General features: G+C 40.1%; 1 protein-coding gene across 2 annotated transcripts in view; it reads right to left on the minus strand.

Moving 5' to 3' along the window:
- Nucleotides 1-2,141: 2,141 nt before the first annotated feature.
- Nucleotides 2,142-25,261, minus strand: part of ATG10 (autophagy related 10) — an 84,189-nt gene continuing 61,069 nt past the window's right edge. The window contains exons 6-9 of one of the 2 annotated variants that reach the window (XR_010622712.1): nucleotides 6,813-6,910; nucleotides 6,406-6,537; nucleotides 5,923-6,020; nucleotides 2,142-2,315 (exon numbers count right to left, since the gene is read on the minus strand). Coding sequence is in view for 1 of the 2 variants with exons in the window: in XM_065745186.1 (XP_065601258.1) it covers nucleotides 6,420-6,537; nucleotides 6,813-6,910 (216 nt within the window). In the remaining variant the exon portion in view is untranslated. Of the gene's footprint in view, nucleotides 2,316-5,833; nucleotides 6,021-6,405; nucleotides 6,538-6,812; nucleotides 6,911-25,261 lie in introns of those variants that run through there. The other variant, XM_065745186.1, reaches the window with a different exon arrangement.

Below are 25,261 nucleotides of genomic sequence, written 5' to 3' on the forward strand. Positions count from 1 at the left end.
AACCATATGAAGCCTGCCTGACTGCTGGATGCAGGAGAATGAACCTTACAGACCCTGGAGAATCAGTATTTGGCCCACAGAGGCCTGGATGGAATTCACTGAAAATCATGACTTTGACATGGATAAGATGCAAAGAAAAGAAGGATTAGTTATTTCCTACAGGCTGCCAGACCTTCCACCTCTGCTCAGCCTGGATCTGTGGGCTCTACCTGCGCCTGATGTGGGGTGACATCAACTGTGACACTTTGCAATTTGCAGAGACAAAAGTCATGAAGACATGCCTCTGCATTGTAAGGTGATGGACTCCAAGGGATGGATTCCAAACTCAACACTGAAGATTCATTTCTCTGGTGATGCAGAGACCGTCTACTGTGATCCTTCTCTATCTACTGCCTAATCCCAGACAGCAGCAAAGCTTGGGAAACGAGGCACCTGAATACTATCTACCTGTCTGTCTGTCCATCCATCTATCCATCCATCCATCCATCCATCCATCCATCCATCCATCCATCCATCCATCCATCCATCCATCTATCTATCTGTCTGTCTGTCTGTCTATCTATCTATCCTTCATCTGCATGACTCCTGAGCCTGGCAGAGTCACGGGGAAGGACATGGTCCAACTTTTTCAGACTGAGTGACTTCCTCTAGCGTGCTGTACTAACAACATTATTGAAAAATAGTACTGCAGGAAAACATGCTGTTTCCTAGCAGGCCAGAGGAAAAAAAGGTGGTGTTCAAGGTGAGACTCTGTAAAATCACTCTTTCCGAACAGCAGTTAACTCTTCTCCCACTTCAGGCTGAAATTCATCTTCAGTAGGTGACATTTTCAACAAGCTCTCTAACATTTAAGTGAAAGTTTGCTGTTTTTTCCAGGCACTTCAAGACATGAAGGTAACTGCTGCTACATCTTCCTAACTCTTCCTGAGCACTCAGCCCAAAGCTACTCTCTTCAGGGCTACACTCCTAGCATGCATCTCCTCTGTAATTAGCCTGGCTTTCTAAATTATTAATTAATGCTGCAGCTACTCAACAGGGCAGCTCTGAACTTTATGCATATACTTTTTATTCTGGATGGTACAAATTCATTGCTAAGAAATGGTTTAAAATCCTTGAAACACTTTCTAAAGCCTACATGTGATAAGAAACATACTGAAATCACATGCTGTATTCTCTAGAAGAGAGTACTGTGGAAGAAACAATTGCAATTCACAGCTCAGGGGAAAGAGCAATTGTTTTCTTTCGTGCTAGAGCTGGAATTATATGCAATATAAATACAGATGTCCAAACAAACTCATTAAATTGTAGTCACAGCAAACAGCAAAAATAATAATAATAAAAAAAGATATTGAAGAAGTTCTGCTGAAATTCACAGAGTTGCTGCAAGAATTGATACTGATACTTCACCATATTCTGCTCTAATTAACTAGCACAGCACTGACTGTTGTGAAAACAAGCATGTGATTTGACCCAGTAAGTGTTTCTTTTAGTAACCAAAACCAAACAACAACAAACCTTCTGGCTGACCAGATGGAGGATAAATTCCAACCTGATCATTCTGACACAAATGAGGGATTATGTAGGTTGGATCTGCATTCTAAAGCAGAGCATGTTTTTGGCTTAGCTGAACACATATAGAATTCATTTTTCTTGCTGATTCCTGTAACTAAGGGCAGTTATGAACTGGTTCCCTTAAAAGGAGCCTCCAGAAGCCACGGTCCTCAACACGACTTCCCAGATTAGCAAGGATGAATGACTGAGCAAATTTACAAAACTCTTTCGGTCCAGAATTTTTTATTTTTTCTAGTCTGCAACATTTCAGATACATATTCAAAACCCAAGTTTAGATCAACAAATTTGCTAAGTGAAGCTGATAAATACTGTAGCACTTAATTTGATTTTGAAATAAAACAGTATTTCTATACATATGCAATCTCTGTAATACATCCTCTAGGTTTTTAAGGCACAGAAGCAAATGGGGAGTGATACCTACCTCTATTTAAGTCACTAGAAAGTAGATTGTTAATCACGGTAACAGCTCGCTTTAATCCCAAATATTTAGGTTACCCTGTATTGGTCTCTCAATCTAAGCTTAGAGCATTTGTACTAACTTAACTGAATTTTTGTTTGGTGGTATTCTGGGCACATTTCAAGGAAGTACTGACTTTGATGATGTTACTGCTCTGTTCTTTAGTTGCTTATGATGTTAAAAGGTTAAGAACTGTAGCAAGGCAGGAAACTGTCAGTTTGCTTATCCACTTCATGCTCTCTATTATCACCATCGTGTCCAACAAGCTGGGAACAGGGTCAAGGCACTGCAAGGGAATTTGGAGAGGTTTTATCAGCAGGAAGGAAGAGAGACATTGCTTCAGAAACTAGGAAGAGCTATGAGTTTGCAGCTAAGTGAATGTGAGGATATAAGATATGCAGGAGGTAGGGTGATTACCGGCAGAGGATGTCTAGAAGCTGGAGTGTGACTGTCAGGACACTGACAGAGCAGTACCCTGCTGGGTGAAGCCATCCATTAGCAAGTGCCTGGGGTTGTCTCTGACAGGGGAAATCTTCAGTGTAGTATAATTGCTATGCTCTGTCCAAATAACCCTCAGTTTTGTTTACAATTGATAAATTAATGCAGAAAGTAAAAGCTGTTGAGAATTCCTTCACATCAAATGAAGTATATCTCAGAATGGTTTGGGTTGGAAGGGACATTAAAGCCCACCTAGTTCTAACCCCCTGCCATGGGCAGGTTGCCACCCATTGGCTAACACTGTCTAACCTGGCCTTGGGAGCCTCCAGGGATGGGGCACCCCCAACTTCTCTGGGCAGTCTGTGCCAGAGTGTCACCACCCTCTGCATAAAGAATCTCTTCCTAACATATAACCCAAATCTCCCCCTTTAGTTTACCTTCATCCTATCACTATCGAACAGTATAAAAAGTCCTTCTCCCTCCTGATTGTAAGTTCACTTCAAATACAAAATGGCCACGTCTCCCCAGAGCCTTCTCTTCTCCAGGTAGAACAAGCTCAGCTTCCTTAGACTTCCATACTGGAGAGGTGCTCCAGCCCTCTGGTCATCTTCAAGGCCCTCCTCTGGACTTGCTTCAGAAGCTCCGTATCTTTCTTGTGCTGGGGGCCCCATGTCTGGAAGCAGTTCTGCAGATGGGGCCTCATGGTGACAGAGTAGAGGGGGACACTCCTCCCCCCTCTTCTGGCTACTCCACTGTTGATGCAGCCCGGAGTACAGCTGGCCTTCCGGGCTGCAAGCACACATTCATTGCTAGTTCATGTCCAGCTTTTTGTCCACCAGGACCCCCAAGTCCTTCTCTGCAGGACTGCTTTCAAGTTCCCCCACACTGTACAGATATTTGAGATCACTGTGACTGAAGTGTAACACTTTGTATTCGGCCTTTTTGAGCCTCGTTATGTTCCCAGGGGCTCACCTTTTCAAGTCTGTTCATGTCCCCTTGGATGGCATTCCTTCCTTGTCATATCAACTGCACCACTCAGTTTGGTGTGATCTGCAAACTTGCTGATGGTGCACTCAATCCCACTTTCTACATCACTGACAAAGATGTTGGAAAGCACACAAATTCATTTTTTTATTGCAGTTATTGAATGGCAGAATGTTAAGGTGCAGTGGAAGGCTGGTGGAGTGGGAAAGGTGATTTGAGTGTATTTTCCTAGACATTTCTTATTTATTTCTCCTTGTCTATAATTACAGTTAGTTTACACTGTTTAGTTACACTGTCCAAAGAACAGTGTCCCACAGATAATACTTAACATACTTACTTCTAATAATAAGCCTTTGCAATGATAATGAAGGAACCCAACTGCTCAAAGCCTATTTTAAATAGTAGTACTCAAAACCAGCTTCTGCTTTTGAGCCAGAAAAGGCAAGAGCTGATCTCAAAAAAAAAAGTCTATGAAACTATGCTTATAAACTTTGCAAAGCAGGAATTTGGCACTTGAATCTTCTAAAGGTCTAACAATTACTCCTGAAAACAATATTCAAGGGTGTTCAAGGCTCTTTTCATTTCCTTTATCAAATAACAGCTCTTGTCCAGTATTTGGAAACATTAATACTAACATGACATCTGTACATTGTTTCAAAACCACTCTGCACTCAGGATTACATCTTTGCTTTATATTCCTTAAAAGTGGAATTTCTTCCCAGGAATTGACTGTCAGCACAGTACCAGGAAATACCAGGAAAATGAGCACGTGCAATCCTCAGGTACACTGATGCAGCGTTTGATTCAGCGTTGATGGCTGATATGAAAAATTCCATCAGTCCTTTCCACTTTGCTGATCCTAAGAACAGCAGCAGCTAATTCAGACCTTAATTAAAATAACAATTCCTGAGTCCAGTTCTTAGTTATCCAGGGAACAAAGGTCCCAGGGGCTTGCATGCACAGAGCGAGTGTACCACTGTGCTGTGCAGAGGCAGCAGAGCTGGCCAGCAATGCTGAGCAGCTGAGAGCAGCTGACTGCTTTCACCCCTTTGTTCTACTGCATTGCAGACAAAGATGACAGAGTAAGGATGAACAGTTAACAGCTCTTACAACTGCTGTTAGCTGCTTTTTTGTTTTCCTCCTGTGCGAATATTAAGTTTCAAAAGGGGCTAGGGATGTAACCATCAAGCACATGTTACTGAAAGTGTTAAGAAAGATAATGTAGATGCTCTTATGGTACATGAATGGAAGTCCATGTTTTACACATCTTACATGGGAAAATGCCTTTTCTGATTGGTGTGACCCAGACTAGGATAAATGAGGTGGTTTTATTATTAATTTCAAAGGGTTGGCAAAACAATACTGCACCAATGAAATTTCAAAGGCTTTATTTCAATCCACTATAAACATATGATGCAAGTTTAAAATATGCAACCAATCACAATATCAGGAAAAAAAGCAAAACAAAACAAAAGAACAAACAACCAAAATTTGAAAAGTGCTGCATCTTACATTTCCAGCTCTGATGTGACATACATTAGATACTGCTGAACATAAAAAGTAAAATTTGCAATTCCATCCTGCTTAGGACTAGTGGACTGTTTCATATTACACATAAATGTGACTGGGAAGGAATCCAAGATGGCTTGTACTGAAGTTAGGTCTGTTTCTCAGTGACTGCACTACTATGTGATTCCTACTTGTGCAAACTTCAGCAGCTGTCAGGGGATGCCTGCACAGAGCCTGCAGGATAGGGACTGAACACGTGAACAACTACTAGTACAATGATAAATACTAATTGACTACAACAGTTACTCCCTCAGGGAATGGCAAAGCTCCCTTCAGAGGCACTGAGGCAGGTAAAAACCTGATGTTCACACAGCATAGCATTAGGCACCTTGAACTCCAGAACCATACCTGCTTAGTAACAGTACAGACTATAAGTACTCTCTGTTCACAGAGGCCTGATCTAGTTTGCTTTATGAAGCATGGCATACAGAATATCTTCTTAGAAAAGTTTCATTCAGCCCTGGGATTCGGGTATCTTATGTGTGTGACGTGGAATACAAGGAGGGTCAGTGTATCAGGCTATGCTGGAGAAGGTTGTTCCTAGGCAGTGCAGTCCCATACACTGATTGCTACAAGCTTAAACCACATTCTGCAAGCCCTTCCTGTATATATCATCACACACTGTGCAGTAGAAATGTGAAAGTAGGTACATTTAGTAGACCCAAACACAGCAGTTCAACCCTTAATCAAGGAACTGCATTTCTGTGAAACCCAATTAAGGCCACAACCACTGTAAAGCAGAAGAAAATGAGTGACTTCAAAGTGTCAGTGCCATCACAAGGGCATGCAAGTATTGGTGGTGTTTGGGCAGCCAACTCTTAAGGCTTCACCTGTAACGTGAAGGCAAGTGCTTGCAAAAGAGAGAGCCTTGAACAGTCATCTTTTGGTGTTGTACTGCTTACCAATCACACAGAATTCCTTCAGTCTTTGTTTCTTCTCTACTGAAGTCTGCAGTAGCTTTACTACATGGCTGTTATCACCTGTCCTCAAGCTCAGGGGTCTGAAGTGGAAACATCAAACGGGAAAAAGAGAAGGGATGAAATTTCTGCAGCAGAGTTTTGATAAACTGCACCATCAACAGTGAGCTGGGAGGTCCACCATAAAACGCTCTTATACACCAGAGAGATACCTCCCTCTCAGGAACCTTCTGGCAGTCAGGAAAAGTCACAGCAACATGCCACACAGACATCTCTCAGTGCAAATTTCTAATGCAAAGCAAGATATGTAATAAGGCAGTTCTGTAAGCAAAACACCAAAATCTGAGTCCTAAATGAACTGAATAAAGAGCTGCAAAGGCAAAGATAATGTTTTTGTCAGTTATCTGATTTTTTTGTAGTTTTGGAGGATGATGTGAGAAAAAAAGAGGTGATGTAACTTTCTCTTACCTCTCAATAAAATTTCAGTCAATTTTAGCATCTGTATTCTCCTCAAGTCCTACCTTTGCGTAACTCAAGGGTAGATTTAGACCCACGACTGGGCCTACAGTACTTAACCACAATACAATGTAATTTCTATGTCTAGGAAAAAAAAAAAGACATTAAAGAATCCATAAATATCTCATTCAACTTTCCCTGGATTACAAATACAGTTGATAGCCATGAAGTAACTTAAAACGGAGCTACTCCTTCACTTCAGCTATATCAAGTGCGTTAAAACTTTCAGCAGTGAAATGACTGTACAGAATCCCCTTCCATTTGGGCCAAGAAAGTTTATCTGCCCATGTCCACTTCCTGGCTAACTTCCTTCATCCTTTATGCACATAAACCCTGCAAAGCACAGTAGTGTTTCTCACCTGTTCTCTTTTTGTGAACTGGTCAGTATAGAGCACATGAACTCATTAGTCCGGCAGGGGTGTAGAACAAAAAATGGCTGTCCAAGTAAGGGATGCTCCTAAGAAAGAATGACATTTGTTTTATTATAAAGAAAACAGAAAATACATAAATACAAAAGATGTAGTGCTGTTTCTATTCAGAAACATTCAAGTCTTGACTTCAGAAGTACTGCTTTAAAAACTGTTTACAGGCCACAAGATACGTTTGTGATATTGCAGTAAATGATAGAATTACAATAGCCTAGCCAAAAACTTCAATGTCATTCTAACTTGAACTCAAACCTGTTTTGTTTCCCAGCAGTATGGAGACTGGAAATAGGTACTTGAGCGCTGCAGAAGGGTGCATTTGATGCAATTTTTCTCTTCTCAAAACTTGACCCACACTGTTCTTCTACTAAGTCATTACCAAATCAATACTTAACAGTATGTTATCTCACCTAAAAAGAGAAATAAAACCACCAAGTATGCTATGCCACAGTTCTAGTTCAAATGCAGAGGTTCCCAAAAGCAGCTCATGTTACTGTATCAGTATCTCTCCAATGCAAGTACACAAAGCTATTGTATTTGATCATATGTAATATATAAAACAAAACTGCTCCATGGAAAATATCTATAACATAAAGCACTGTCAAACTTCTGCGGGGAAGAAAACAGAGTTTAGTGTGGAGCTTGCAAAGGAAAGCAAGGATGAAGAGCCATGGAGATGGCCTTATCTTCCACTAGATGGCATATTCTTATTTAGGCTATTCTACAGAAAAATGTCCTGAATTGTCACTGCTTGTTAGGAAGCCCAATCAAAACTGTCCTGAGAAAAAAAAACCTTATTTGGTTTTTAGTTAAGTTTGCAGTCAGACACACTCCCCACAAGACTTTCTGTGTTCCTTTCCAACTTCACACAGCACAAAGTGCTGCTGAAAACTTAATCCCACGTTCCATAAAGCTTTCACTTTCTTCTCCAACAGGCACTCACACTGAGTATGTGTTCTGACTTAATCAAGCTTGCACTCAATCCCCGGCTGTAACAGGGATATCACATCTGCTTTTATCTGAAGTGATACCAAGAGATCAGCAGATCTGACAGTCTCATGCACCATGCCCTGGGGAACTGATTTTCTTCAATGCTGCTGAGGTCACTTTTCCTGCTTTCCACCAGAACACTCTTCCTCACCCTCACACTCAGTAAGGGCATAAGCACTTAATACAGCACAGCAGGGAACAGCTAGGGGGTGATCCCGGACAAGGAGGATGTCAGACACAAAGGGCTTGCCTGTGTACAGCTGAGCACGGTGTGCGTGGCCATCTGCTGAAGCTTCAAAGCATCACACATCATGCACAGCAGGGGTGAGGAGGGAATCAGGCACAGGACACCCAAACTAAACAGCAGGATCATCGCCTCCATACTGCATCCTCCCTCTGTGACATGAGCCTGGCTGGCAGCACGGGGCTGCTCATCATGGCCTCAGTAATAACAACAAGCACTGATGTGATGGGTGACTGATCCTTGGCTAAAGACCCTGCTCACTTTGCTTCTTGTGGTGGCTTCATTTCTGGTTCTCCAGAAACTGCACCAAGTTTACGCTCTGAGACATATTTTTTTCCTCTGCCCATGCTGCTGCAGCCAAAGTTCCCATGTTCTGTGACTGCATTTTGTGACTGCATTGCCTTCACTGAAGAAAAAAGGCTCATCAAGACTTCTTGCCAGGCAGTTAAAATTCCTTCTACAACCTTTTGCTTACAAGCAGAAAGACTGTCCTGTCATCTTCAGCAAAGAGGGTATATCCCATAATGCCTCTTTCAGTTAAAGGACACATGGTTCTCATGCTAAAAACACACTCATGAGTAGCCACTATTTTTTGTCTCAGAGAACTTCAGAACACTTCCAAAAGCTTCAGAACACATAAAAATAATATTCAGAAGGCTGCGTTTTTACACTGCAGTGCAAGTAGATAAGTTATGCATTAATGCTACCATCTGCTGTTGGTTACAGTGAACTGATGCTTTCTTCCATTTAGAAATACTGGCAGTTTTAATCAAAAAATCCTTTCAAATAATTTGCTAGCTTAAACCAGTTTACATCTCTAAGAAATTCTGAAAAACACACAGCCTGTGCCAGTGTTAGTCCTCAAAGACAGTAAAGACTTTTAGTTAACAATGTTTACAAAAGAATTAAACAAAGAAAAAAGTAGCAATTTCAGGCTACTTTCTTAGAAGAGCAAAGAGTGCAAGGAGTTAATACACACACCCAAAAGAAGATCATTTGAGTTTTAAATATCATAGCACTCTGAAAACAAAGCATAATTTTCCAAAGCTTAATACTGAGCCTGAAGTCAATCCCAACTATCAACATAGTACTTCATTCTATCCCCTCCCACTTCATGGTTGAGACAACTACCAGTGAGTGACAAATGGATGCCAGAGTTCATTTCTTAAAATAACTTATTAACCTTATGTTCTACATTTCTCTTTTAGTTTCTCTTCTTCTTAGAAGATGACATAGTGAGACTGAAAAATTCCCTAACTCTAACAACGAGATGTCCATATGGATCACAGAATCATAGAATCACAGTGTTGGAGAGGACCTACAAGATCATCTAGTCCAAACATCCATCCATTACCATAGCTACCACAAGCTACTAAACCATTTCTTGTAGCTCCAACACTGCCAGGACAGCAACTCCACCACCTCCCTGTGCAGGCCATCCCAGTGCCTGGCCACTCTCTGAGAGAAAAAGTTTTTCCTTATGTCCAATCTAAACCTTCTCTGGTACAACTTGTGGCCATTTCCTTGGGTCCTGTTTGTTGCCTGGGAGAAGAGGCCAAACCTCTCCCCATCACAACTGCACTTCTGGAAGTGGTAGAGTGCAGTGAGGTCTCCCCTGAGCCTCCAATTCTCCAAACTAAACAAGCCCAGCTGCTTCAGCCACTCCTCATCAGACTTGTGCTCCAGACCTCTCACCAGTTTCATTGCACTTCTCTGGACACATTCCAGAGCCTCAATGTCTTTCCTGTAGTGAGGGGCCCAAAACTGAACACAGCACTCAAAGTGAGGGCTCACTAGTGCTGAGTACAGGGGGATGATCACCTCCCTGCTCCTGCTGGCCACACTATTCCTAATGCAGGCCAGGATGCTGTTGGCCTTCCTGGCCACTTGGGCATACTGCTCACTCATGTTCAGCTGAGCATCAACCAACACCCCCAGGTCCCTCTCCTCTTCGCACATCATCCAGCCACTCATCCCCAAGCCTATAGCGCTGCATAGGGTTATTGTGGCCAAAATGCATGACCCAACATGGTCTTGTTGAACCTCATCCGATTCACCTCAGCCCAGCAATCCAGCTTAACTAGATCCCTCTGGAGGGCCTCCCTACCCTCAGGCAGATCCACACCGCCCCCCAACTTGGAGTCATCTGCAGTCTTACTGAGGGCTACCCCTAGTCTAGGTCATCAATAATGTACGTGGAACACCACTTGTAACGCATTAAGCTGGACTTAACCCCATTAACCACTACCTCACAACCACAGCCCTCTAGCCAGTTCCTTACCCAAATAAGGGTATACCTGTCCAGCCCATGGGCAGCCAGTTTCCCCAGGAGAATACTGTGAGAGACCGTGTCAAAGTCTAGGCAGACTACAACATCAGCCTTTCCCTCATCTACTAGACTTGTCATTCAGTCATAAAAGGAGATAAGGTTGGTCAAGCACAACCCGCCTTTCATGAACCCATGCTGGCTGGGCCTGATCCCCTGGATGCCACACATGTGCTGTGTCATCTCACCCAAGATGATGTGCTCCATAACTTTCCCTGCTACCAAGGTCAAGCTGATGGGGCTGTAGTTCCCCAGATCCTCCTTACAGCCCTTGAAAAAGCACAGGGCATTGCTACTCAGTTTTCAAAGAGGGTAAAATCCTTGGTTCTATCTTTAGTCTCATATGACATATATGTAATAAAGACATAAAGGCTCTGAGAACACTTGGTTTGGGTTAGTCAAACCCTCCTCCTCCCAAGTCTCCCATACTTGTCAACTTTTCAAGGGTTGCTTCATACATTTTCTGAAGCAACAGAAGTGCCAGAGTGGTCCAAATCTTGTTACAATACCCATCATTTCTAATGTCAACAATGAAGTGTCTACAAAGTCAGAAGACTTTATTACTGCACAGATACTTCAACAAGACAGTACATCGGCATGATGTCAAGCAAACAGTAGTGCCTAAAGTGGGAATTTTTCAGTAAGCTTACTGCATTAGTTTATCTTTCCCACCCTAAATAAAAGAATGAAACTGCAAGAATCCCGTACCATTCAGAACTGTTCAAAGCCTGAAAGATAGGAATACATCACACACTGCGTGTCTGATGGGAAAAACACAAAAGCAGAAGAGATTAAAAGGAATAACAAGTGAAGGCCCATAATCAGGAGTCTCTAAAAAGGGAAATGGCTGAGGTAAGGAAGAGAACTGCTGAGTGGTCAGTGAAAACATTCTGAGAGCACCAGATCTGATTCAGTCCAATTCTGAATTCCAAATCGTGTACATAATGGACTCCCCATGAGGCTTAATGTATACTCAAGGTTAAATGACTGACACAGCAGCACTGAGGAACTACCAGACAGCTGCCTCCCCCCCAAAAAAAAAAAAAAAAAAAAAAGGAGTTATCAAAGCTCTGAATGATTTCAGAATGGCTAGCAAGCCATAGAGCCTTTTTATTGTCAGGTCACCAGTTCAGATTCAGCCTGGGCTGCCAGTAGCTAGAACTCATTATTATATGATGGCTGTATATGCAACTGTTGGACTTCAAACAGGCCAACTGGCATTAATTAGTGCCTTGTTGGTGGTGGCTGTAGACAAGTCCAGAACTAAGGGTAGTAGCTTATCTTGTCACTCCAGGGGTATCTCAGTAGGAGTGATGTGCTCTGTCAGGAAAAATAGGCAATATGCACGTGAAATAGTACTCTGATGAAAATACTAGGGCAGGAACGCTAGCCTTCAGCTAGCCTCTTCTGTGCACCTATTAAGAGGAAAGCATCAAGTCCTACTAAAGTTTTACACACACACACACAAAGATCACATTAAGTCTTAAGTCACATAAGTCTTTTTATTTTTGATTGGTCATGTAGCAATGCCTTTTACTATTTATGATTTTCAAGTCAATTCTCACGATTAGACACTGGCATTCTGTAGAAAGAATTGTTTAGAGCTTGCTCTCAACCCTTCTGGACAGCAATACCTGGGCAGTTTATCTGAAATTTGCGATTTTATATTCTTGCATCTATCTCTACACTGCCCTGTAACACTGCTCAGCAGCAGGCACTGCAGTCCACCACACATCTGTGTATCTGACTCTCAACCCAATTTAAAGGAAAATGAGATTTTTACAGGGAGCAACTAGCTCCAGTGAATGTGAAAGCCCAAATCATTGCCAAGTTTACTCCCTGAAGGAAACTGTCTTTATTATGTAACTTCAAGAGTGACCCAAAAGGATGATCCACACCCATTTCTGTAGCTGAAGAAAGGCTAAGTGAACTGGGTCTGTTTAGCCTTGAGAAAAGAAGACTGAGAGGGGACCTGATCCAGGTTTATAATTATCTGACGTGTGGGGGACAAAGTGGCGAGGCCAGACTCTTTTCAGCAGTGTGTGGAGACAGGACAAGGGGGAACGGACAGAAACTGCAGCACAGGAGGTTCTGCACGAATGTGCACAAGAACTTCTTTACAGTGAGGGTGATGGAGCACTGGCACAGCTGCACAGGGGGGTGGTGGAGTCTCCTTGTCTGGAGATATTCAAGACCCACCTGGACGCCTACCTGTGCGACCTGGTGTAGGGAACCTGCTTTGGCAGGGGGGTTGGGCTCAATGATCTCTTGAGGTCCATTCCAACCCCTGTGATTCTATGATTCTATGTGAAATATTTCATTGGTGGTTTGGTGATGAATGCACCTCTGTTTAAAGACACTACAGAAGACTGAATGTGACTGAGCAGCGTGATAGCTTCCTACTTGTTAGCTGAGCAGCTAAAACCATCCCTGTAGCTGGGGTTATGGATTATGAGGTCAAACTGGCAAGCTTAAACTTCTTTCACTGAGGTCTATGTTAGGTAGCGTGCCCGAGCTCTTGGCAACAACAACGAGAAAAAAACACTACAGGCTACCAGAGACTGAAGAACAGCTCTGTTTTAGAAGCAGCTTTTTCTACGTGCTGTAGAAAGGTCTGCTTTTGAAGTCTGTCACGGATGCAAAGGCTCCATTACTGCCTTTCAACCATTCTGTCATCATTTACTAACACAACTGGATTTCCCTCACAAAGTTACAAGGAGTGAAGGTGTAAGCTTCATCCCCTCCCTGTGCAGTGCCTGTAACACTGCAAAATGTTAGACATGAATCTGGATAGTGGTAAAAATTTGTGCAGTTCCTAAGTGCACGCAGAATAAAATACAAAACTTCCATTAGATTGGATTATGTCAGTTTATCTAGCAGTGCATGTAGGAAATACTATCCATGTCAACTTTAAATTAAAAATAAACATTACTTCAGGTAACGGGTAATTGCTTGTAGGTAGCTGTATTGTGCTCTGCTCTTCTCTTCCCCAGTCAGCAGGTACTTTGTTGTCAGTACATCTGTTGTAACAGCACCATTTATCTTCTGTGTCATAACTGGAGATTGTCCAGTAGTAATAGCTTCTATTTTCTCCAGTGCTACATTAACCTGCCTCCGAGCATACATCATAACTTTTATGGCCATTTATGATAGAGCAAGGGATTTGTGTCTGAACTACCTTTGCCCAGATCTAGTTTGCATGATGTCACTTTACAAAAATAACTCACTGAGGGGTGTCAGAACTTCCACGTGGAATATCTTATCAAACAAGCTAACACCGATTGTTTTCAGGTATCTTCCCAGCAGGGTTTGCAATCCCAGTTATCAGGTCAGAAAAAGATGGTAGGATTAACACATAATGTCCCCAAAATCTCTTCCACTCGCAGGTACAGGAATGGTGAGTCGATGAAAGAAGCTGCATGTCCTTCCCTTTTCTCCAACTCTTAACCACAGTTACTCAAATGTTTGTTTTTAAGTAAAAATCCCTCACTTAGGATTATGGTGCTAGAAGTATTTTACAACCCTGAATTCACAAACTCCTTTTTCATTCCTTATTTTTATATATGCCAACACTAACTTACTTGTCAACAAAATCAAATTCCTCTCATTCAGAAAGATGGTAATTAAATTTTGCTTTTCAAATTGAACACATGTCCCACAAGCAGAACAATAACTGTACACATGTGAAACTTAACATGTACTGAACTTGAGGTCAAAAGACTTCATGCTTCAATTACACATGCATCCCAGTTCAGATATAGAAAAAAAAAAATAGCAAGTAACAAACCCCCATGAATAAGAGCTAGGGAACCTTTAAGCCATATGCATTACAAGAACCAGCAATGGTGCTAAGACAACAGGACAGCAACAGCTGTCAGATGAAAAATATTCCAAATGTCTCTCTCCTACTGTTTCCTTCTTCTTACACAAGTTTTTCCTCTAATAATGCAAACACTACAACAGAAACTCAATTACTGCGTTACTGCTATGTTGCAGAAGCAGCGTTATGGAAGTGCAATCACACCAGGAACTTTTATCACCCAGTTAGAAGGTGCAGATCTCAGCAATAAACTTGTTAGAATACTAACTGTGTAGGACTTTTCCATTCTACTGACATAGGTCACAACATTACTATTAATGCAGCCACTTCACAAAAATAATGTTTAAGTAATAGGACTGGTATTGCTTACATATAAATGATAATTTAAAAAAATAAAAAAAAACCTTCAGAGATGGCAAAAAGGCTGGTGAAAGAAATGTGCTTTCTGTAATAGCTGCCAGATTAAAAAAATTTTAAATTCAAAAGCTTCTCTTATCTTAGTGGGCACAGGATACAGTTTAATACCTGGGATGGGTAACATATTTGTCACCTTGATTCCAATTTAGAATGGAAGCCAAGTCATCCTCCTGTTACAACTGAGGAATGTTTCTGTAACTTTGCAGTAAAACTACTGCACTTCTCCCAAGCCTGCTGAAGATGAAAGAAGCTACTTCTGCCTGTAAAGACTACTAAAGAATGACTATAAAAGTGCAGCAATCACTGTTTTCCTGCATTTTCTGAGATAAACAAAATAAATCTGCACTGATACTGAGCTGGGGAAAACTACAGACTGGCTAAGGAGTCCAATGGAACAAAATAGTAAAAACAGACCAAAAAAGCAAGTTTCTGTAATTACTGCATCACTTTTTGGAGAAGTCTACAGAGGAATTCTCTTCTATGCTCAAGTTCTTTGCAGGAGAGCATTTACTATTGTCCTTATGACGTTAGTGGATGTGTTTCCTGTGTATCTCTAAAGACATACCAGCTAACTTCAGCGGCAATTTTACATTAATCCATTACTATGAACCCCTCACAGTCAAATGAAATTTCTTTTTGCATCAAGATTAAAGACTTAAGCTGAAAAGGCAATTAATCAAACTGCTAAGAGGAAAATGGAATTGCTTTGGCAGATTCCACAGCACAAATACATGAGGTTACTCAATACAGCCAGAAATTCTGCAAGATGAAGCACACCTACCACTTTGTACCTGCTGCTTCAAATCCATCGTGGTCAAGAAGACGGAAATGCAGGCTCCAAAGAAACACTTCATGGCACAAACTGACAATGCCCTTTCCATAAATGACATTTAAAACCCTGCAAACGACATTAAGCCTGAATGTAGCCCTTTGTCTACATTTCACAGTAAAATTGTTTTCTTGCTTTGGACAAAGCTCTGACCACCATGTTCCACACATGCTAACTTTTGCTACTTGTGCTGACAGCTGCAGCTTTTGCTGAATGTGACACTTGAACATTTCTGCAGTCAAATGCCACAAACACATCAATCTTTCTTTTCTGTTTGTAAAGCTATCTGAACTATCAGAGTGTATCCAAAACCAGAGCAGTACTTCTGTCCACAATCTCTGAAGACAGCTTTGCTTCTCTTGTCTAATGCACAGCACAAGTTAAAAATTCACAGACAAAGCCAGTTATCCAGAAACTGGGTTTTCAAGGGCAGCAGATGGAAATGAGTTTAAATAGGAGCTTTTACTTCAGTTTGCTTAACATCGTTAGGTCTCTTTTACTTCAGGTGTATTCAAAAGATAAATATAATCTCCACACAGTGATTTCTCTAACTATAACGGTGGTAACAACAGAAACTCTCTAAGGTCTGATGTGCATGTGTACCTTTTGAGCAGAGTTAACTAATTATGCTAATGCTTTAAGAACAGAGAATAAAAAAATGTAATAAATGAATAGATTACCAAGATCTACTATGTCTCATTCCTTAAACCAATTAATCTGGCCAATTCTAAAGCAATGAGGCGATTATCCTTTTTTACGATTAATAAATGAATTTAGTAATTTATTTAACCCATAACGCAATATCCTTGAAAGGGATCCAAACACAAGCATAACATAAATCAAGAATAGACAACAGTACTAACATGTACATGTGTAAAATAAGGTTTCAGTTATTAAATTTAAGAACAATTGGAATCAAAGCACTAGGTGACGCTCAGACAAAACTATGTTTTCAAAGCCTAAACTTCTCACAAGGATGTAACTTGCATTTAGGATTCTTTAAGAAAACTCTATAGCTAAAAATTGGCAGGTCCATAATTACATTGTCAAGAAATGGCATCTCAGCCATTTTTCCAAGAAAATAAACAGATGATTCTTCTTCCATGCTTGCCAAAATGAGATTAATTCAGTTGTCACAATTTTAGTTATGTAGCATATAGTCTTAATTAATTACTATTTAAAATCTGTTCTTAAGTGAAGAGATTCATCTAAGGCGCAAAGCTGAAAGATCCAACAAGCTGTGGAAGTATGGAAAAGATACCAGGGACAGACTTCCCACCCTGATTAAAAAACAGTACATTCAGAAAATAATAATCTGTAATAACATTTGACAAATGCACCCCTAAAGGGCTCACTTTATAGTTCCAGGAGTTCCTGGACAAAAAGACCTTGAGAAGAGAGATTTCATTGGAATTTTGAGCTTGAAATACTGTAACTAGCAAATGTGATGGCAAATATTTCTATCTTCTCTTTACAATTTACCAGTAAGGTAGTATGACTGATAGCTACAGCACAGTCAGTTAATAGATCACAGGGTAATGAATGGAAAGCAAAATTCTGCTGCAGCAAAGTAGCAGAATGCTAATTTAACTACATCAGATATAAGGAGGCAATGAAGAGTCCAAAAAAGTGTGAGACAACCCTCAATCCCAGTTTGGGCCAAGGGAAGACTATCTTTACTCCTCATCTCTTCCTATAATGTCAGATGACTATGTCCCTCTCCTTCTGTTAAAGCACTTTGTTGCCTATTACTTGAAATACCATCTGTTGGAGCAGTACTCTGAACAACTACTGAAACTGCAAATATTATATTCTTGCTCAGACATTGTAACACCATCTACTCGTGGCAATTTTACTCATGACAAGCTTCACAGAAGGCTACAGACACTGTATAGCCTACAAGCCTGACCTGTCACGAGTCTGCTGAAGGTAGTCAAGGATCTTCATACACAGGCTGGCAAAGGCAGAAGTTGAAACTGGGGTTCATATCCAAGAGAAAAGGAAAGGCACAACAAAGGTGGACAACAGAAAATGTCCAAAAGAACTGCAATTGTCCCCAGAAAGGCTGAAGACCCTCCTCAGGACTGCAACTGAGTGCTTCAATGACATCAGTATCCAGAGTTTTAAACAGTCTTTGAACACTTTGGTGTCTGTAACAGCACAAGTGAAACACCAAACTCTCTCCTAAGACCAAAAGTGTATGCAAGTGTAAACTCACCTTTTCTGCAAGGGCATTTTGGGTGATGTATCTCCTTATTCGTGAATTAGGCTGCAATGCAGCCAGAAATGCAACAAGGGGAGTCAAAGCAGAGCTCCGATCAACTTTCAACTCTAAGAGCTGTCAGCTGGCTTTGTGAGCTTTGGAGTCTCCATGCATTTTCATTAACTACTCTGACTCTACGGAGAACATCCATCTTCTCTAATGATTTCATTATTTTACCTGAAGCTCAGACTGCCTTAAGAATGGAAGCAGCACCTTGCTGGAATGGACTAGAGGTCTATCTAGCAATGCACCTTGTGTCCAGCAGCAGCAGCCAGAAAGGCTATTTTAGAAAAACACAAGCCTGGCTTTTCTCTGCCTTGATTCCTTCTGTACTGTTTCAGCATGTTGTATTAGAGTGCGTGAAGTAATTTTGTAGCCAGCCATTTATGGACAAGTGGTTTCATGAATTTCTCTAACTGCTTTCAAACTGCTGATATCATCTGCTCCTAGAACTTGAGAGCACAGGTACTTAGGCATAAATACCTAAATACCATTTTAAATGGCAATCTAGGAGCTTTACTAATAATATTAAAAAAAATAAAAGTCTGCAGAAGTGCTTGTCCAGAAGCCCCCATGCCATAGAAATAAAACTGGACATTCATACAAAGTTCACAACGGTTTTATGACCATGCCAGTTGTCTTTCACATGGATGTTGCCGCATAATTTAGAATTTTTCATTAAAACATTCGATAAGATGGGAACATTCAGTACCAAGCTTCATGCCAGTAATGAACTGCTGGATCTATACAGGTCTGCTGCATAGGAAAGACACCTCAGCTCACTATGAGTAATGTCAGACCAGGTAGAAAATACACAATTCCATCTCTTTCAAAACATCTCTACCAGAGGATATCTGTGAAATTTCTCTTATCAGAGAAACTGCAAATGTAGCATTGACACCATTTTTCTATAGAACAATGAGGATCAATACTATTACACTGTAATTCATTCAATTAATTATGAATTGGTGTTGAAATATTACTAAACCTCTATTTCAGAATAACTGATCAATTCAAGTACTAGGCTTGAATAGCTAACCTGAACTGTGTGGAAATTGGCAAGGGCCCTCCTACCACTTTTTATTTCTACATGAACATTTTCAGCTAAGCCTCTTTTTTAGTTTGGTTTTTTTTTTGTTGTTTTTTTACATCATTTAGTATTAGTCTGCTGTTTGTTCTTTTCCTCCTATGAAATTGGTCAGACTAGGTTTATGACCATAACATCTTACTGGAAGAAACTTGACTCATTGTGACTATACATTATTTATTAATGCTTAATTTTTAAACAAAACCCACTTGCTAGATCATACAGTACTGTTCCTTGTTTTCAGCCACAGAAGCTCAATATATCACAGAAACTTCTTGTTTTAAATACACATTTGCCCACTTCTCCATTCTTAGATTTTCTTTTTCCCTCTGAAACAACCTTCCAATCCATGCTGGTAATACTCCCTTTCCTCAGGATGTTGTACTAATAATTTTCCAAAAATATTAGCAGGGGATCCATAGCAACTGTTGATCTGACTCAAAATGATTTAAGAGCAATCTTAGCAACCTTCTGTTAAGATATACTTTATACAGCCTCCCCCACTTAGCAAAATCCCACAATATGGCAAGAAAGATTTGTATGTCTAAGAATAGCTACCTACACACATTTCTCAAGATGACTGAGCCATAATGATTTAAATCCTCCCTACCACAGTTTCAGCAAGATGTGACTCTACAACACTATATCAATGTGTTCTACTCAGAGTTTTGAATCTTTTTCCTTTTCTAAATCACACCATTAACATCCCTGCCATTTTAGAAATAATGTTTATTGATTTTTCTGTTAACACTGCTATAAATTAAGTGATGTAATGGACAGGATTATTGAAGTACTATAAAGAATATGTCTTTCAGATACTTAACTACATACTGAAAAAGCACAGACACTGGAAAAATAATGCAGTTCTCTGCTGTTCTTCGAAGTTTAGGTTTGGAAAGCTACTTTTTATATGACAGAATGGACACATGACAGAGATGATGTTACAACTACCTGCTAAGTACCGAATGACAGAAGAAAAACACATGATTCAGAAGAAATTGACAAATAAATATGAAGAAAAAAGTCAGAAATAAGAAAATTCCTTATCACTTATGATTCTGAAACTTAAGATTTGTAATTTTGGGGACATAGCTGCTAAAATCCCTTTTTTGCAGTAGAGGTGTTGTTAGAAAATGCCAACAGCTTTGATCATTGTAGGTGAAGAATCAAAAAAGTGCTAAGTACTCTGAAACTGAAGATGGACAAACAACACAAAAGAAAAATAGTAGAATCACCATCAGCCTTCCAGAATTAGTTCTGGTTTCTATTTACGGGTTATACAAGGTGAGCTTTTAAACTAAAATTTGAAACATTGTGGAAGCTCTTTCAGCAGGTTATCATGAAGCCAACAATGATCTCCCAGTTTCAGGAATTTATTCAAGGTTACAGGGCAGCAGGAACATACCAAGGAAGAAATAACCTTTTAAAAAAAGTGTATTCATGAAACAGAGCCATGAAGCTGTAAAGGGTCTGCTGCACAAGTCCTGTGAGGAGCAGCTGATGAACTGCAATTGTTAAGTTGAGAAGAGGAAGCTTAGGGGAGACCGTATCACTACAATTGCCTGAAAGAATGTTGTGGTGAGCTGGGCATCAGCTTCTTCTCCCATGTAACAGCGACAGGATAAGAGGGAATGGCCTCAGGTTTCACGAGGGGAGGATGAAGATGGATATTAGGAAAAGAAATATCCTCAAAAGGAGTGGTGAGGTATTGTAACAGGCTGTCCAGGGAGATGGTGGAGTCACTGTCCCTGCAGGTGTTTAAGAGTACACGTGGCACTTATGGATCTTGTTTAGTAGGCATTGTGGTGATGGGTTAATAGTTGGATGGGTTGATTTGAATGATTCCATGATAAGTTAGATCACTAGATTCCTCTTTTCTGCAATGCCACAAAAATGGCACATACTTCCACATCAGTGTAACCACTGGAAACATAGGAATCTTAAACTTTTTGCACCCATTTGGGTGTGAAATTTCAGGCTGACAATCTGAGTTCCTAAAATTCAGGCCTGTAACTATCTTTACCAATTACTGCATTTAGAGTCAGTATCAGAATGCTGTCAATGTTTTTCTTTCTAGGGCATCTCCAAAGCACTAAAACAAGCAAAACATCAAATCAATATGCTATACATGAAACTCGTCCACTCCCATGCTTAGGGACATACACACAGATTATGAATTCACATTTTTTTGTAACAGATACACTGGGTCTGAATAGTTTATAGTTAAAGCTGGCATGGCACAGAGAAGGAGGGAGAGAACACGAAGTCTATAACTTCCATAATCCTTCAGTGCTCCGAGTCACATATTTGTTCTTTTAGACTGTTTCTACAGGACCTTCAATTCACCAAGTTTTCATTCTTGTCTTATTGGGCAGTTTTCCAGCTGCTGAACCTCCCATTATAACACAATTTGATTTCTATCCTTGGATGTTTGATTTTACATTCCATTATCGCTATGCATTGATTAAGCCTGGGCTCATATACTTGATTGTATATATGGGTTTCACAGAGGAAGGTCATGGTTTATGACAACATAACACTCATAAGACAACATAACACAACATAAAAGCTTTGTTTTCATAACAAAACTTTTGTTGATGCTTGTTCCTGTCTGTGATGATGTTCATTCACCAGATTTAAAACTGCTTCAAAACACTAAACAAATAACAGAGACTGGCACAACTGAGAATAACAAAAAATGGACTTGGGCACACATTTGTAGGGGTATATATCTGGCATCCTCTAAAATTCTCACTCAACTTCTTCCTAGCCTTCAGAATATTTCTTTTTCAGACTGCCAAGGCCCTCCTCCCAGGAAAAAAACAAAAAACAAAAAAAACAAAAAAACAACAAAAAAAACCACTTTTCTGCTTCTCACCACGTACATAAACAACTACAACTTGTGAAGATCAGCATCTGGTCTATGCCTGATTTTACTCCTAGCATTATGTCTGCAATGTGAGTACACCAGAGCCCTTAAAACAGTATGCCTACCAAACCTGGTCTCACATAAAACAGGGAAACAGTACTTTTACCTCACTTAACTCTACAAGTAAGAAGAGAACTCATCTGAGATGCGAGAGACCTAGATTCAGCTTTCTTTTCTGTTTGCTTTTCCTAGGAGAGCCATTCACCACTGACCTACATGGTATTTTGAGGTGGTAACATTTTACTTTCCGTTACCAAAGTTGTTCTATCCTGGACACAGTTTTATAAACATATGCCAGGACAAAGGGAAGATGGAAGTGAACACTGCCTTCACCTACTGCCCAATCCAATAAATATTCAAATACTTCATAACAACTTCTAGAAGGTGTCTGGAAAATAAATACAGCTTTATAGTTCACCTTTGAATAGGTAGCTGTATGCATAACCAGGCCGTAAGTTAGAAAGGCAGGTGTGTAAAACTAGAAGACAAAATTTGACATTCACAGGTACTTATGGGCTGGCTATAACTATGTAGTCACTTTTAATTGCTGCACATCTCCTATTCACATCAGGGGTGATTTCTAAAATGACAGCAGATAAAATACAGTCTTTTAAAATGAACTTTAGATATCTCTTTTCTATAAATTCTTGGTAGTTAAACCACACACTACCTGTGGTAAAATGAGTTCACTTGAAGAGTAGGATTTCTTCCCCCTTTCCTCTTTTCCATTCTTTACTCTCCACTGTTCGGTTTTGACACTCCTATACTTGTGGGTCCTTTCCCTTTTAAACTGTCTCATCATTTATCATCACACCATGTCACTTTTGGACTTCTGACAACTTTGGATGCATCTGGTACATCACACCTGGATTATCATATGGTGGATCCGACATTGACTTTCATAAAGGAGGACCATTAGGTTGGAGCTTTCATACACAATGCCACTATGTATCTACCCAAAACCATACTGGATTTCTCTGCTAAATATCAGAACATATGTGAGAGAAGCACGTCTTTCTTGCTGGCATCCATTACCATGGTGACTTATTTCATCAATCCTTCGTATAGACCTCTATTATCATTTACCTTAAATTTCTTTTAGCTGGATACACTGACTCATAGCTATGGGGAATGTTTCCTGTTTTGTTCTCTATCATAAACTGAAATCTCTTCAGGACTTTCAGAGTTATTTTCACATTCATCCTGTTTTCAACTTCTCTTGTGATATTTCTGTTTCCCCCCAGTCCACCCTCCTGAACATTTACATCTCTTATTCCTTCTAAAACCAATATATATCTGCCTTAATAAGTACTTTTGAAATGCCATGAAAGCAGAGGGGGGGGAAAAAAGAGGGCTGGAAGCCTGAGGTGTCCAGAAGGTCGCCTAAGATGCTGACAAGAGGGATGAAGGGCTGGGATTTCATCCTAATTCTCATAGATCCTAATAGAACAGAACAAACCAGCGAGAGGACAGCTGAGGAAAGCTATCTGTTTGCATTTCAGGAGAGAGTACAGCAGGCACTCAGAAAGCAGTTTCTTCTAAAGACCCCATTTCTACCATCCATTAATTCAAAAAGGCAAAGAGTCATTCTTCTGAAATACATAGAGAGTAGTAACTAATACAGGATATCCTCACAAGCACTCACCAGGTAACAAGAAAACTATTCTGGACACAGACAAGCAATGTCTGCAATTCCATTTCTTACTCTTCATAAAAAGAAGCTAAAATCACAGTTGGCAAGGGTTCTAAAATGCAACAGTAATCCATAAATACTCCTTAATTTTCCTGTCATTGCAGAATTAAGCTACTTCCAGCTCACACAGATCTTACCAGGTGTGCTAAATTGATGTCATTATAAACCATCAGGAAATACCCACAGAGACCTGTAGCAACATTTAGAAGTTTTGTTAAACAGCTGTGTGTTGTAATTGATTTGTATTATTTAGAACAGCTAAAGCAAGTTATCTCCGGATGTAGAAAAGGGAAGACTGAAGACTCCAGGGAGATTTAACTCACAAGAAAGCCAATCATAAGAACTTCATTTGAGCATTTTAAGATTATTACTAGAGGAAGTGCAATTAAATCATCACCATTTATCAATTATAATCATAAAATACTATGCACCTTATCATACTTATTTATTTATGAGAAGGTAACCAGTTGATTTCTGCTTTCTGCAATAAAAATCATCCAGTCAGTAAAAATGTCTTAAGGCACTTTCTCTGAAAATTAATGTGACTTTCCAATGGTAATCAAAGGTAACAGAAAAACTTTATCTGAAATCTGTTTTTAACTCATCAGCAATGTAGCTGCCAAACAGCTAAACTCTTTAGAGTTTAGGCAGTGTTGTACTTCTGCTCTCAGATGTATCCACATAGGATGAGCCAAAATACAGTCATATCATAACTACACATGGCACATTTCATAAAACACACAGGATATAAGACCCAAATGCTTAGTTGAAGATTGTGGGTCTGTGACTTATAAATGGCAGCATTTTTTTTTCCCCTAGCCTACCAACCCTTTAAATCAAGGGTTAAAAGTTAAGTAACTTTATCCAATGACAGTTTTTTGTTCATTTTTTTCTCCCAAAAGTGAATTGCTTATAGAGCCTAAAATTTTTGCTCTACTCTGGAGCAAAATCCTAAATGTTCTTTCTCTGCTATTCACGTGTACTGAGAGTTCAAGACTGTTTTGATGAGTTTGCCCAGTGACTTGCAATATATGATCTGTGTCCCTGCAGGCAAAGCCTAACCCACATAACAAAATGGGTCAGCAGAAAAGCGGAAGAGAAGATAAACTGTATATTTCAGTTCAGAACCCTGACCCACTTGAAGGCATAAACACACTTTTTCTTGTAGACCTAACTTGTTTTGATCTGAGCCTTGCAGGCTATTGCTTACAGTATGTTTGTGTTATCTTCTATAATTCTTTTGAGAATTCTCTGATTTTCACTGTTGTCTTCTATATGATCTGGCATATGTATCTCTTGATTTACGAGGGGAAGCATTATACCAGCAGTTGCTGGCACTTATAAAACTACAGTGTTGGCACTGATAATTGTGCCAGTGCTTTTCCTACCCTCTGACTTGGTCAGAGAGGTACCAAAAACCATGTATTCCTTTTATATTCTGATTGCTTGACTGAATGACCACAAGTGAATGCATCCTTGCTGCCTGGTGCCTTTCTGCTTTCATCTAAAATTAAAACTACAGACCTCATAGTGCTGCTTTCCCAGAGGCTCTCTCGCAGACATGTAGAAAAGGACAATTTCAATCCAGGAACACAGTCAGGGCCCACAGACCCTGTTCAACACTGATGTGAAACAGGCTTACCTCACTCAAGACAGTGAAATTCAACAGCTTTAAGCCACAGAAGACATATGTACAAAAGATGTAGGAAAAAGAAAAAAAAAAGGTAATTCCAATATACATATTCAGTAGACCTGCTGAAGGATCTTACCATCTCCAGCTTCCAC

The sequence above is a fragment of the Cyrtonyx montezumae genome, unplaced genomic scaffold, assembly GCF_038088225.1.
Source record: "Cyrtonyx montezumae isolate F1298 unplaced genomic scaffold, pur_monq_1.0 scaffold_34, whole genome shotgun sequence".
In the NCBI taxonomy this organism is placed as follows: domain Eukaryota; kingdom Metazoa; phylum Chordata; class Aves; order Galliformes; family Odontophoridae; genus Cyrtonyx; species Cyrtonyx montezumae.